Source organism: Thermobia domestica, chromosome 18 (assembly GCF_964235325.1).
Source record: "Thermobia domestica chromosome 18, izTheDome1.hap1.1, whole genome shotgun sequence".
Taxonomy (NCBI): domain Eukaryota; kingdom Metazoa; phylum Arthropoda; class Insecta; order Zygentoma; family Lepismatidae; genus Thermobia; species Thermobia domestica.
Window position 1 is genome coordinate 162,798,899 of NC_137471.1, and position 14,239 is coordinate 162,813,137.

The 14,239-nt window shown below is 39.3% G+C and overlaps 1 protein-coding gene across 1 annotated transcript; it reads right to left on the reverse strand.

Moving 5' to 3' along the window:
- Positions 1 to 907: 907 nt before the first annotated feature.
- On the reverse strand, positions 908 to 5,032 carry LOC145675349 (E3 SUMO-protein ligase ZBED1-like). Its single transcript, XM_081745750.1, has 2 exons — positions 5,016 to 5,032; positions 908 to 2,720 (listed from the first exon to the last, which is right to left on the reverse strand). The coding sequence occupies exons 1-2, from the start codon at positions 5,030 to 5,032 to the stop codon at positions 908 to 910; spliced, it is 1,830 nt and encodes a 609-aa protein (XP_081601876.1).
- Between the last annotated feature and the right edge of the window lie 9,207 nt (positions 5,033 to 14,239).

Sequence of the window (14,239 nt, forward strand, 5' to 3'; positions counted from 1 at the left end):
ATGCGGCGAAATAATAAAGCCCTGTGCAAATATTTCACATGCATCACATACATCAATAGAACCAAGAACTACACTTCTGTTTACTTACGCAGCAAAAAAAAAGGTGCTGCTGTTCTCCCCCTGAGCTTAAACCAAAGTTTGAGATATAAGCTCCCTAAACTTATATTAATATCTGCAGGTGAAGCATTTGCCCTCCGCCAATACTAGTCAAACAAAAACAAATACAAACTGCATGTATATGCATTGATTCATTGACATTGAAAGCGTTAGAAACAGCTAATTGAAATAAGAAAACGTTATGGATGGATATTATTATTTATTATGGGTTTAATTTGTACTTTATGAAAATTACCGTATTCATTCTGTATTTTATGCATACTCTGTCCCATGTAAACTTAAAATTCAATGCAGAAATCGACGAAATTTCTCGATCTGCGACACTGTTTAAGTAATATCAATCAAACTACATGCTTCAAATTCCCATATTTTGCGAAAGTTATAAGTTAACGGACAGTTGTAGTTTTTTTTAATGAGGCAAGTTCAAAAATGTTCAGTAACATTCAATTGGAAAATAATAGAATGTTATCAAAAACTAAAGAAAGATATCAAATAATTATATTCATTCACCTAAAATTGAATACTTTACTTACGCCAGTAACGAAACCTACATAAAATAAACCCTAAGGACAACGACTTTTATTAGATAAACACTAGTGAATTCTATCAATTCAAAACAAGAAAAGAAACATAAGAAAATATACCGAAAGGAAACTTAAAATGGTGTTGATTGATATAGCTTAAGAAAAACTATCAAACTTTCACTAAACATAAATTTTACGAGTTGAATTTGATTGTGAAATCGTGTTTGCATATTGCATTTTAAGCGTTTTTTAATTTAAAATTTAATTCACCAGTGCAACTTGTGCCAACCTATTGCGGTTTGCAAGCGAGTTTTTAGATATTTGTTCAAAAATATTAATATATCTGCATTCTCAGGGAGAAGTCTAGATCTACTGGCAGTAACGATATTACCAGCAAGTGAAAATACTCGTTCAGATTCGACTGAAGTTGCTGAAATCACCATGAATTTTTTAGCAAGACATGCTAATTTTTGAAGCCGATGTTCGTTAAGTTTCCACCATTCAAGGCTGTTGCCACTATGCGAAAGACACTGATCTGATTTATAAAGAGTAAGCTCATCTGTTACATTAAGACTTTTTGAACACGATGGAAATATTCGAAGCAAATAGTCTAATGCTGATGGCCCACCGGACGATTGCTGTGATAAATCATCTTCTGATCCTTCAGATTCTACGAGCATATCATGAACCAATCTATGGATCTTTGTTTGTATTTTAAAATTCAGAAATGGTAATGATTTGTACTTTGGGTCCAAGAATGTTGCTAAGAAGTAACATTTCAGAACACTATTTGACAAAAAATCTGATGATTCAGAATCGCATAATGCATCGAGCTGAAGACGCTTTCCTAAGTCAACTGATATTGAAGATTTCAAGTTCTTAACAATTTCAGAATCTGAAGGACATTCCTTCAGGTGGTTAGAAATAAGACCATAGCCTAATGGTAAAGCAAAAGAAATGGAACATTTTTGATCACATATAACTGCTGTAGCCATTTGCAGTGGCTTCAGTACTCGAACGATATCTTCCATGTTTTGCCACTTGTCTTCAGTTAATTGTAAATTCCTTGCATCCATAGGTTTAGTGACATTTCTCTCAGAGAACTCTGCAATTATTGCTTCTCTTTGTTCCAGCAACTGTTCGATCATCGAATATACACTGTTCCAGCGAGCCTTTGTATATTGAATAAGACGATGCTTTGGTAACTTCAGAATTTCTGGTTTCTTTTCAAGCGCGACTGAAGCAGTGGTGCTATGTTTGAAGTGCCCTATCACTTTGCTACAGATTAAAATTATATTTGTTACCTCGCTTTTCTCTAAACTGGTCAGTATCGATCGCTGCAATGTATGTGCCAAACATGATACATTGTAAACCGGCAAAAAACGTCCAGCATTAATAATATTCGATGCATTGTCGTGAACTAATGCAACTACTTTGTCTTTGATGCACCATTCCTCCATACACAGTTTAATAGTATTAGCTACATTTTCAGTTGTATGTCGTTCCTCTAGTTCAATTGTCTTGAGAACAAAATCTTCTGTACAGAAGTTCTTAAACAGAGCATGACATGTCACTGTAATGTAAGAATCTGTTGCTCGAGACGTCCATATATCTTTCGTTAAAGCAACTACTTCTGCTTCCTGTAGCCTCTGATGTACTTGCTCTTTCAGTTCAGAATAAAAAACCTGCAAGCTTCTCCATAGTGTCCGCCTAGACGGTAAGCTATAATTTGGTTCAAGAAAGGACATTAACTCCCGAAACCCTTTCCCTTCAATAAATGAAATTGGGAGTAGATCTGTTACTATCATGTTTGCAATCCTTTTCACAATCTGTTCTTCATGTTCGTGTGTGCACGGCCGGCTATTTATAAGATACTTTACTATTGATCTTTGTTCATACGTTCGCTTTTTATTGTGTGTTTGAGGGACTCTAATTACATCATCACGCGTTTCGTCATTGGTGACAGTTTCACAGGAAACTTTCACAGTAGTATCTTCTGATATATTTGTGGCCTCAACACAGTCTGATGGTCCAGGAGAATCTTCAGAACTATCCGAATAGGAAGCTTCCACAAAGGTACTGTTAAAAAAAGAAAATGACACAGTATTCTGTTTAAGAAAAATTACAATGTAATTCTATGAACAAATTAAATATAAACTTATTTTAAAGGCAAAAGCAAAGAAATTATGAATATAAGCATTGAAACTTGTTTCAGTGTATTACTATTTGAATCATCAAGCCACTAAGTGGGTATGCATGCAACAGTTGTTCTGACAAACTTACCTCAGGAGATTTGTTCGTACTTCCGCTGTCTTGAAATTATGGTGGTGGGAACCTGGATGGCGTTCTGGTCACCAGCATCCTTGTAGTAAGTTATCAGAGAAGGAAAAATATCTTCCATAGAGAAAGAGATTCCATTCCATCTCGCCTAACGATTTATCAGTCACTGATATCTCCAAGAGAAGAATGTCAGCTATTTTAGGTGAGATGGGAATTCACATCTTGCCTAATCCCTTCTCGCCTAAAATGGCGTTAAGATACACGGAGGGAATTTCTGCACTAAAGAGAGAATTCCTCTACTAGTATTTTAACCAGATATCTTAATCAATATTTTCAATTTCTGTCAACTACAATATAAATATTTAATAAGTACTATACAACAAGAAAGCATAGGGGAGGGGGACGATGCAGTGGATGTAGTTCACTTTTGGTTGGTTTTGGGAAATCTGGAAGGTGCTTTGCTGACAGGAGCTAATCAGAAATAGGATAGAAATATACAGGATAGACATATACAGTGTTTCAAAACAACACTGACAATGTTTGGGAGCAGATTCCTGACATCAAGATAAGACAAAAAGTGTAGACCAACCTGGGTGTACAAATACTTCCTTTCGGTACTATGACCAGCCAAAAATCTGTCGGAAGATGCAAAAAGAAAAGCCATAACTCGAGAACAAAACGTCGGATCGAAGTTGGGGGAAGGGGAATGTTTATTATTTTTAGCCATAGTTTCCATTAATACACAACTCGATGTGGTAGAGGGCGGGAGCAAGGGTCACCCCAAAGAAATTGAAGAAATTCTGGGATATTTTATTAAACGTTGAGTATAACGACATACGATTAAACTAACTAAAACTAAAGACGATGTTTCAACTAACAAAAGTCTTAGAACGTGGTCCAAATACAAGAACCTCGTTAGAATTCGAAAAAGGAAAGATAAATATATTTGATTGATCTACTTTGTCTCAGTACAGAATTGGCTATTGAGGAAGAACTGAAATTAGGCTAATAAAGACAGAGAAATCACTCACGGCTATGTGGGTAGCATACGGGACTTTGGCATAGGAGACCCGGCTCCGATTCCCGCCAGGAACGCAAGCGGTTTGAATCTCACGTTAATTCGTAGCTCCATGGCTCATATAACTTTGCTACCGAAGGAATGCTAAACTCAAATCCGATCCAATAATACAGACAGGTAATAGATGGAAGCTAATTATTGGAAAATAATTCGTGAAATGAGAATGTAAGTGAAAATAGATAATCCCGAGAAGACTCACTGGTACGATGGTATCCACCACGAACTTTTATAACCTGGGATCGAACGAGGTCCATCTCGCACCAAAAGTAAGCGCTCTATCACTAAGCCATCGTGACCCTACTTTGGAGAAAGCACTATGATTCTGACCGAAGTATCGGTCTAGAAAATGTTGTGTGTGATAAACCAATATAACTTACTAGAAGTACAAACAGTCAGAATGTGGAACTTCTTTCGTTCGGGTCGAATGATTTTCGATAAGTACCTCGCATATGATAAATAATACAAAATAGCAGCAACGTGAGAACAGCAGCCAACAGTTCTGTTCACGAAAACCGAAATTGTTCCAATATTGGACGGAAACAGTGATGAGGATTAATTTCTTTCTATTCATTCTTTATTTGATCATATTAAACACACATATACAGTAATACCATCGAAACAAACTAAACACATGAATAGCTATTAACAACAGGCATATTATTAACAGCGAAGGATTTTCACGAGTTTTATTTCTCTGTCCAGAGATGGAGTTAGCATCGCAGTCGGTCTTGCCTACACTCGCAAAAGCATGTGTGAAAAAGTTTGTTGTTTAATTTCGATGTTGCCATCTCAATGATACTCTCGATCGATATTTCATTCGATCCAAACAGCTGTGACGTACCAGACGTCAGAACAGCTGTATTTTGATATCCTTCCTGTTCCTCGTCCCGGGCTTTTTTCTGTGTCATTCCTTTAAGCACTACTCTCCAGACTAATCAAGCCAAGGGTGTGTAGTGCTACGGGTTTGTCCAGAGAACTGTTCCAACCTTGGTGACTATCCGAACGGGTCACCTCACCTGCTATTACATTTCATCTCATTACGTCACATCTCATTGGTTTGGGCTTCGGCCCACCATCCACACTCCATGGCGGATCCTGCTTCAGGCGTAGGCTCTCAGATAGATGGTCATCATGGAGGATTACCACCGGTCTTTCTTGTCCCTCCCGTTTCTTCTACGAAGGTGGAAAAGCGGAAGGATGGTCATAGGCACCGCCGAGCTTCAGAGCGCTCCACAGCCTCCACTATCTCTAATGCCTCCAGCAGATCTAGATCACCACACCATCCAGAAAGCTATGCTGAGCGAGTCATGAACTCACCGCCAGCAAAGAAACAACATTTGAGCCAAACCAATACTTCCGTTGCCATGGATACCGCTATTTCTCATCCATCATCGTCACATCAATCCCATCCGCAATCAGGCATTTCATCCATTTCAGCTCCACAGATTCATTCATTTCTGCTCCAAATCTTCGATCCTAAGTACGATAACATTAAGTACGTGGTTCTTCAACTGCGCAAGTACTTACGGAGCATCGCTCTTTCTCAAGTAGTGAAGTCCCGTAATGGAATAACTTGAAATCTCCAGATCCCAACTTTGCTATCACCATCCGGAGCAAAGCTTCCTTTGAAATCTTCGGAAAACAGCGAAACTCGAAACACTCAGTTCATCGAGACATAAGCAACCACTACCTCCTAGGAAACCTCCTCTTCTCTCTGTTGTTATTAGGGGAGTCGACCCCTCATACTCAGATGAGGAAGTTCACGAAGAATTGCAGCTAGAAGGTTTCAACATAACAAAAGTTCTTCGTATTCGCAACGATCAGGGGCCCACATACATGATGCGAATCTTAACCCCATCACAGGAGACGATTGATTCATTGCTTACTCGTGGCGCACTGATCTATAAAAAGAGGCACCGTGTAGAATTATCTCGCTCATCACCACCACTTCCTCTTCGTTGCGAAAAGTGCCAAGCTTACAATCAGCATTCCACTGCTAATTGTCGCAAGACAGTTGTTTGTAGTTACTGCACTGGTAGTCACTCAACCCGCACATGTTCCAATTTACAACTTCCGCCTCGCTGTGCTACATGCAATGAACAGCATCCAACTTATAGCTATAAGTGCAAAGGAAAACCTCAACCGGAAACCTCTCGTCCTGAGCTAGTAGCTCCACTGCGGACTCACGACTCCTCCACAAACACTGACTTTCCCGTCGACTCCACTCCTGTCACTATCGACAAACTTCTTGCCTTCACTACATTAGCATTACAAAATATCCACCCCTTCATTCGTCCTCATATCCTCCAGCAAATCATTCACGCTGCTCGCATTATCTTTCATGTTTCATTCAACGCAACTTACTCTAATGCAGATGCTCATTTTCACACAACAAATCTCCCACCCACTTCTTAACTGCCATCACCTATTGTACTTCATTATGGCTCTTGTTGTCTTATTCCTCAATATTCGATCCTTTTCTAAAAACAAATTACTATTCGAAACGCTACTGCTCGAAGAAAAAGCAAACGCCTTTCTCCTAAACGAAACCTTCCTTAAAAGATCGGACGTTATCCACCTCGCTCGTTACAACATCCATCGCCACGACAACCATCTTCCCGCTCAGAGAGCCAATGGTGGGGCAGCCATAGGGTTTTACCATACCCTTCCCTCTCGGCGCCATACTTGTCCATTACCAAATCTTCCCGAGCATGTTATCACGACTCTCTATTTCCCTCAAATTGCCATCACTCTCGTCACCATTTATATAAGACCAGGGCATCCGATACCTCTTACTTTCCTCCAACATATTTCCAACACATACAAGCACTATATTATCATGGCAGATATCAATCTCCATAGCCGTACCGATAATGAACGTACCACCTTCACTCAATTTGTTACTTCCAATACCACAGGCATTCTTCATGATCTACCGACACCATCTCGTCCTGTCTCTCAGACGACACCCGACATAGTCATCACTTCTAATACTCTTGCCTCCTACTGTACAGTTGATGTGCTTCCACTTCTTGGCAGCGATCACGCACCTATTCGGCTGACGTACCGCCATACTCAGGCCTCTCACTCTACCAATCCACCACATCTTCGGCCAACTCTTCGCTTCGACAAAGCCAATTGGGACAAGTACCGTGACCATATCTCTGAGTCATTACATCATCTGCACCCTCCAGAGACAGAAGACCAGCTATATGACAGCATTAATACCATTAACTCCACTATCACTCATGCATCAGAACTTTACATTCCATCCACTTTCTCCACACCGTATAAACCTCGTCTTCCCCCACAATACTTACCTATGATTAGCCGTTCCCGCCAATTGTACCGAGAATACCTCCGTACTAGAAATCCTGATACTCTTCATCATCATACGCAACTACAGCGTACTGTTCGAAACTATATCAAGGCTTATAAACTGAGACAATGGGTCAAAACGTGTAATGTTCTTAATGAAACCAGCCATCCCACAAAATTTTGGAAAAGGTTTAATGCCCTGTGTGGCAAATATACCAAGCCGCATTACCCACTTCTTCGCAATAACGCTCCGCTCCAAACTGACAAAGAGAAAGCAAACGCTTTTGCTGATTACTTACAGGACATCTTTACACCTGCACTATCTACCAATTTTACCAATGCACACCCTGTTAACCGCATTAGTCTTGCATCTCCTGCCTTACAGCCTAACGTCTCTCATACGTTACCAAATCATCCACTTACAACATCCATCACTACCGATGAAATCATTACTGTTGTTAACCGTAAGCGAAATTCAGCTCCTGGCTTTGACAACATTACATATAGGCATATCAAAGAGGGTCCTCCATTATTATTGAATCTGCTCGCCATTATCTACACATTCATTCTTCGCACAGGCTTCTTTCCAACAGACTGGAAAACTTCTAAAACTCTGATGTTTCTAAAGCCCAATAAGCATCCAACTGACACATCCTCCTACCGTCCGATCCAGTTAGCATCTACTTTCAGTAAAATTCTAGAACGTATCATTGTTAAGCGACTCCATCCGTATCTCGAAACTAAAGGTATACTTCCTATTCACCAAGCAGGCTTTCGACCTTCCTACTCCATCAACGATCAACTCCTTCGCCTCACCAGTCTAATCACAACCCACTACAATTCTATCAAACCCTCTTGCCTTCTACTATTTGACTTGGAGAAAGCCTTTGACAAGGTATGGCATCTTGCACTTCTTTACAAACTTATTCACCTTAAATTTCCCACTGCTTACGTTCGTTTTATTTATCACTTTCTGGTCTGTCGCCTTTCTTACGTCTCCATCAACAATCAGCTCTCTCATCCTATATTTCTTCTGTCTGGAGTACCTCAGGGTTCTGCTTTATCACCTCTATTGTACATCATTTTTGTGGCCGATTTTCCTTCGCTTCCTCCTGACATTTATTTATTTCAATATGCGGACGATACTGCCTTTCTAGCCTTGGGTAACACTATTCGGCAAATTAATCAACATCTGCAAGAGGCCATTTATCGCTTCACTCGTTGGTGCAACATGTGGAACCTCTCTATTAATGCAGCGAAAACTCAAGCTATCACTTTCATTCCACCTCGCAAACGTTCTAAGGTTCATCGAAACCCGTCGTTACTCTCACTTCGGGTTCACGATACTCCCATCATTCCAACCAGAACAGTCACCTACCTAGGCATAATTTATGACACTCACCTAACCTGGAAAGCTCACCTACAACACATCGCTGCCAAAGCCTACCAACGCCTAAATCTCCTGAAGCGCCTCACTGGTACGACCTGGGGACTCCAACCGACCATAGTCCTTAATACATACAAAGCATTCATGCGTCCAGTTCTCAGCTACGGCTTCCCCGCCTGGATTTCTGCACCAGCTTCCTTTTACGAAAAGCTGCAAATTCTCGAACGGCACGCATTCCGCATAGCCCACCGTATCGAGCTACCCAGCCCCACCAGAGACCTTTATGAATTTATCAAATTCACCAGCATCACATATCATCTTGAGTCTCTCCGACAGAAATTCATCTCAGCTCGTTACAGCTTTCAGCATCCATTACTCATGGCCAGTATGCATTTTCATGAACTTCATCCTGCCCGTCCTCGGTACGTTTACTCTCCACTTTGTCTCCTTTTCACCCTTTACTGCTACAGTCTGCCTCCCGATCATCCAGATCGAGTCCTCTTACAAGACTATCAACTTCATGCCCATCTACCTCACATTTTCCCTTCATTTACTGCACATTGATACCTCTTGTGCCTAACAGGGCTCCCATCGTCCTCACCAGCCTAGAGATGCCCCTAGGCAGAAGATAACACTCATTCGTCTTCCTAACATAACCATGTGTTGTCCCGTGCATCGCACTTCATCACATTCTTCGCCCTCATTATTGTCTGATTAATACATCACATGTTAATTATTTAGTATGTGTTCATATCAACTAATGAACATTTACTCTATCCCATTATGTCACGTTCCCTTCATAGTTATTGTTATTGTATATATTTTATCTTAGTCATTGTTATTATATATTTTCTATGTGTAACACCTAATCTACATTGCAAGTTCTGTCTAATAAATGTAGATTATGCTATGATTATGGTCGCAAAGATCATAATGTCCTGGTGGAGATAATGAAAATAATAAAGGATCCCTACCGAATACCACTTAGTCCAACCAATGTTCCTCTGAACTTAAAGTATCCTCTCACATCCTATTCCTAAAAGAGGGTGTAGCCCTCTAAAAGGATGCTAGCCTCCGGCTAGCCTAAAAAAACATCTCAATAATGGAACTGGCCACCTGGAATCTCTAACTAGGTAAAAAAAAATAGGGTATCCGTAGCTGGCGGAGAAAAATAAGCAAGTCCTTTAGTGTGTCCATCCCCATTGATTGAATCGCGAACTTCAAAATACGGTTGGATTACCTACCTCTCTGAGGATTAAGGAAACAACCGTCGAATTGGCTTTAAGCCTCCACGGAGGCTAATACACCTAATTGATTTTTACTGTTGACGAACTTGCTATTCTCTTGGTTAACGAATTGTTTTCGATATTCTCCTCTTCGGAGGCTGGTATCACCAAAACTAGTTGACGACTTTAGCATATCTACCGGATAACGATTTATATTAGTGCTTCCTCTTCGGAGGAGTAGGCACCTTAATTAAATCCACCCTTAGAGCATTGCTCTAAGACACCACAGTATACAGGGGCGATCAGTACCCTCTTTTGTGGTAAGCTGGCGCCATCTCCCAGTTTAGTTATTAAGATGGCTTCTCAGAAGCCAGCAGCAAAATCAGATAAAAAAAAGTACAATCACCCCGGATTCCAGGTCTCAGGGGCAAAATAGCAAAACCAACGTACAAACCAGAAGATTTTCTAGTGCCTTTAGGCAAAAAGAAGCAAGCAGCCGCCCCAGCGAAATTGAAATCCACTGTACTTAAGCAGTCCAGTGCTTCACAACCATCCACTTCGAGTAAGCCTGAAGACATGGACTTCACGGTAGTAGGAACGCTGAAGCGACGAAGGTCGTCTTTAGCAAACATCAAGACAGAACACCTCACTAATAGTGTCTCCGAATATCCACCTCTTCAACTCAGTAATAAGTTCTAGGTTTTGTCCCCAACACAATCAGATAATGCTAGTACTAGCACTAAAACTGCAACGACAAGTCAGCCACACAGTTTCAAGCCGCCTCCGATTTTCATCTACGGAATTACCAACACCTATACATTTATTAAGACCTTGTCACGAGCATTGAAGGAGCCCCCTCTAGCTCAGCCAACTAAGGAGCGCATTCGGATTCAAGCGGCAAACAAAAATGACTACAATTGTATCAAGACTTACTGCGTTCAAACGAAAACTGAGTATGCCACAGGGGTAGCAAAAAACGAAAGACCTATTAAGGTGGTTGTGCGAAAACTGCCTATTGACACTGACTTAGACGATCTGAAGGATGAATTTATCCGACTGGGCTACAAACCAACAAGCGTTCATCAAATGTCTCGCAAAAGCAAGACAGATAACAAGAAAATTATAATGCCACTGTTTTTGATTGCTCTAGAACGAAGTGCAGCTATTAAAGAGATCTATGCTATCAACAACCTACTTCATTACAAGGTCCAAATCGAACCATATAAGCCTCCCTCGGTGCTACAGTGTTACAGAGGCCAACGCTAGGGACATTCACAGGACACCTGCCAAGCGCATCCGCGCTGTCTCAAATGTGGGCAATTTCATTTTACCCAGTCCTGCAGTAAATCCGACTCCTCCACACCCGCCACTTGCGCAAATTGTAAGGGAGATCACCCGGCAAATTACCGTGGATGTCCAGTATTCAAATCTTATTCTGAGGCTCTTAAATTGCCGGCACAGCAGCCGAGAAAACTTCAAGATAAAGCGGAGAAAACTGTCAACAAACCAGCAGCAGAGACAATTCCCGATCCCACTATTATTAATGTCCAACGAAAAACAGGAGAGCCCCAAAGAAGACCTGGACCTAAAGTCTATTCTTTCATTCCTCAAGGGGTTACATTTCCACAAAATCATAACGCATATTAAACGTGGTATTACCCGTTTCCGTCAAGCAAGAGATTCAGCTTCCAAGGCTGCAGCAGTAATAGAAACAATAGCAGAAATGGTTGACGATGGCTGTTACTAACTCCAGCGTCCTACATGATACACTTATCCTTGCTACATGGAATGCAGATGGTCTCGAGGGGCAGAAACAAATGCTAATTAGATTTCTTACACACCATAGAGTTGATGTCATGTTTGTACAAGAAACACACTTTACAGCTCGGATCACTACTTGGCGACTACCCAATTACATTGTCTATCGGCAGGATAGAGTGGGCAGACAGAAAGGAGGATTACTACTTATAATCAAAAAGGCTTTCCCAGTCAGGTTGGTTACAATACCACCCCTACTTACTTTGGAGGCACTTGCTGTTGAGCTAATAACTCCAGGCGTTCCATTAATATTGGTTACTGGGTCCAGGTCCCCGGCCACACAACTAGAGCCCACAAGTAGATAATCATGGTTACTTCTGGGCCAAAACTCTAGACCAACACATTTCGGACATATCTTTGACCAGCGCAGAAAGAACCAACTAATTATACAAAGTTACAGGGCGCAAAATATTCCCATAACTAGTATTCCCATAATGTTAAAGTGAGATTGAATAGGCTTTTTATGACATTTAAAATCATAAAAACTTACATCTAAAAAACTTACAATCTAAAATCTTACATCTAAAACTACAACTCTTCTAACTTATAATGACCCCATGGTAGGGTATTGATCCCATCCTTTAAAACACACCTCTTATCATCCACGCAACTTAAAGCTAACTTATTTACTTCTATACTGTACAAATCGTGCTTATAACTTCTAATCAAATTCATCTTCTTATAATATTCTCTTTGGCTAATCAAACAGTCCTTATATTCTTTAAATGTAAGTTCTTTATACACGACACTCTTCTTAACACCTTTACCTTTCTTACAACACTTTTCTTTATCGAACTTACCTTTAAAGTCTTTATCTGTTAAATCTATTTGAGGTGCTTTTATACTCTACAACTCTACATCTTACTTCTTAAACCCACAAACTCTTCTATGATTGTGCCTTTAATTTCATCCTTCATCTTACCAAGTATTTTCTTATTGATTTGTGGTATCTTATATTTGTTATCTTTAGGGTAATCACTCGTGTCGAAGTAATCAATGTAATTTTTCTTGTCCTCGTACACATCTTCTGTTTGGATATGGTATATATAACTATCGGTATCTGTATAACATACTTCTATTTTGTCTTGATATTTTGGTTTCATCACATTATAATGGAAATCGTACATTAAATATTTTGACAAGTCTAGAATTGACATACCAACATAAATTGGTTTGTTAAATTGCACTTCAACCTTGTTCATGTGAACTGCTACTAAATTTTCCGTAAAAACTGTAGTACTCTTATAATTCGGTTTTGCTACAAGCTTCTCGTATCTTTTCTCATCACTTACAAGTTTAATATTAACTCTCTTTCTAATATTTTCCATAGTTTTCCCAAATACTGAATTATTCATGAGCTTATAAAAGTCTTTTTCAAAATCTTGTTAAGTTTTAATCCAAGTGAAAGACATTGTTTTAGGTTTCGATAGTGAAGTACATATTTTTCTTTATCATATAGGGTTGTTAATAGCTTCGATTGTTTTGAACCAGGCGGACATATATTTTGAGGAGCTAATGGATAGTCTTTGTGATAGTCATGTAATTCTTTAGGATATTCAAGATCAACTTCTAATATATAACCAGTACCAGAATCATCAGTTATACTTGTAAAATCTATTTCTTCAATCTCATCTTCACTTAACCATCTAAATCCCTTATACGGTAGATATTGACTCAACGCCCACCCATACAAGTTATTGGCGTCTAGATACATTAAGTAAGAATCTTCTTTATTCTTATCATAATCTTCCATATACTTATTATTTGCTTTAACATATCTTTTTGAGCACTGACTAATCCCATCTCTTATACCTTTCTCTACCATTAATACCATATCATAATCCCACAACAATTCTAATTTTATATTTGTCATCTTTAACATTGCATCCCAAGCTAAACCTGGTGCTGTCATATACCAAGCTGGATCAAGATCATAAGCTTTAATACATGTTTCTCTAAAGTTCTCAAACATATCTGCTAACAATAATACATCTGTTTTTAAATATAAATCATGGTATTGTCCGAGATTCTTAATGTCAATTGTTCCCCATACTTTATTTTTATGTTCATAATCTTCATCACTTGTATGTGTGTTCATAAGCTTGTTGAAGAATGCTTCCTTTAACGGCAATTTTCTTTCTCTAAACCTATCCCAATTGTTAACATAATCATATGGGTAAACACCTTTTCTTATTACAAGTTGAAACTGTTCTTGATTAGGATAAAAGTGTTGTGTAAGTATCATTTGCTCAGGTTTCAAGTTTGATAATAATTTGTCTAAACTAGAAGCCATAAGTCTAAATGAATCTACAAATTTCAATTTAATAGTTCCAACCTTTTTACTGAATGATATGTATCTTTCTTCATTATTAGGTATTAGATCTATTTCTTCTTTATTACATCCAAGCTCTTTTATAAACAATTGAGAGTCATATCCTGTCAAGTTATGTATGATCACTGGTACAAACTTTGGTACTTTAACTTTTAAATT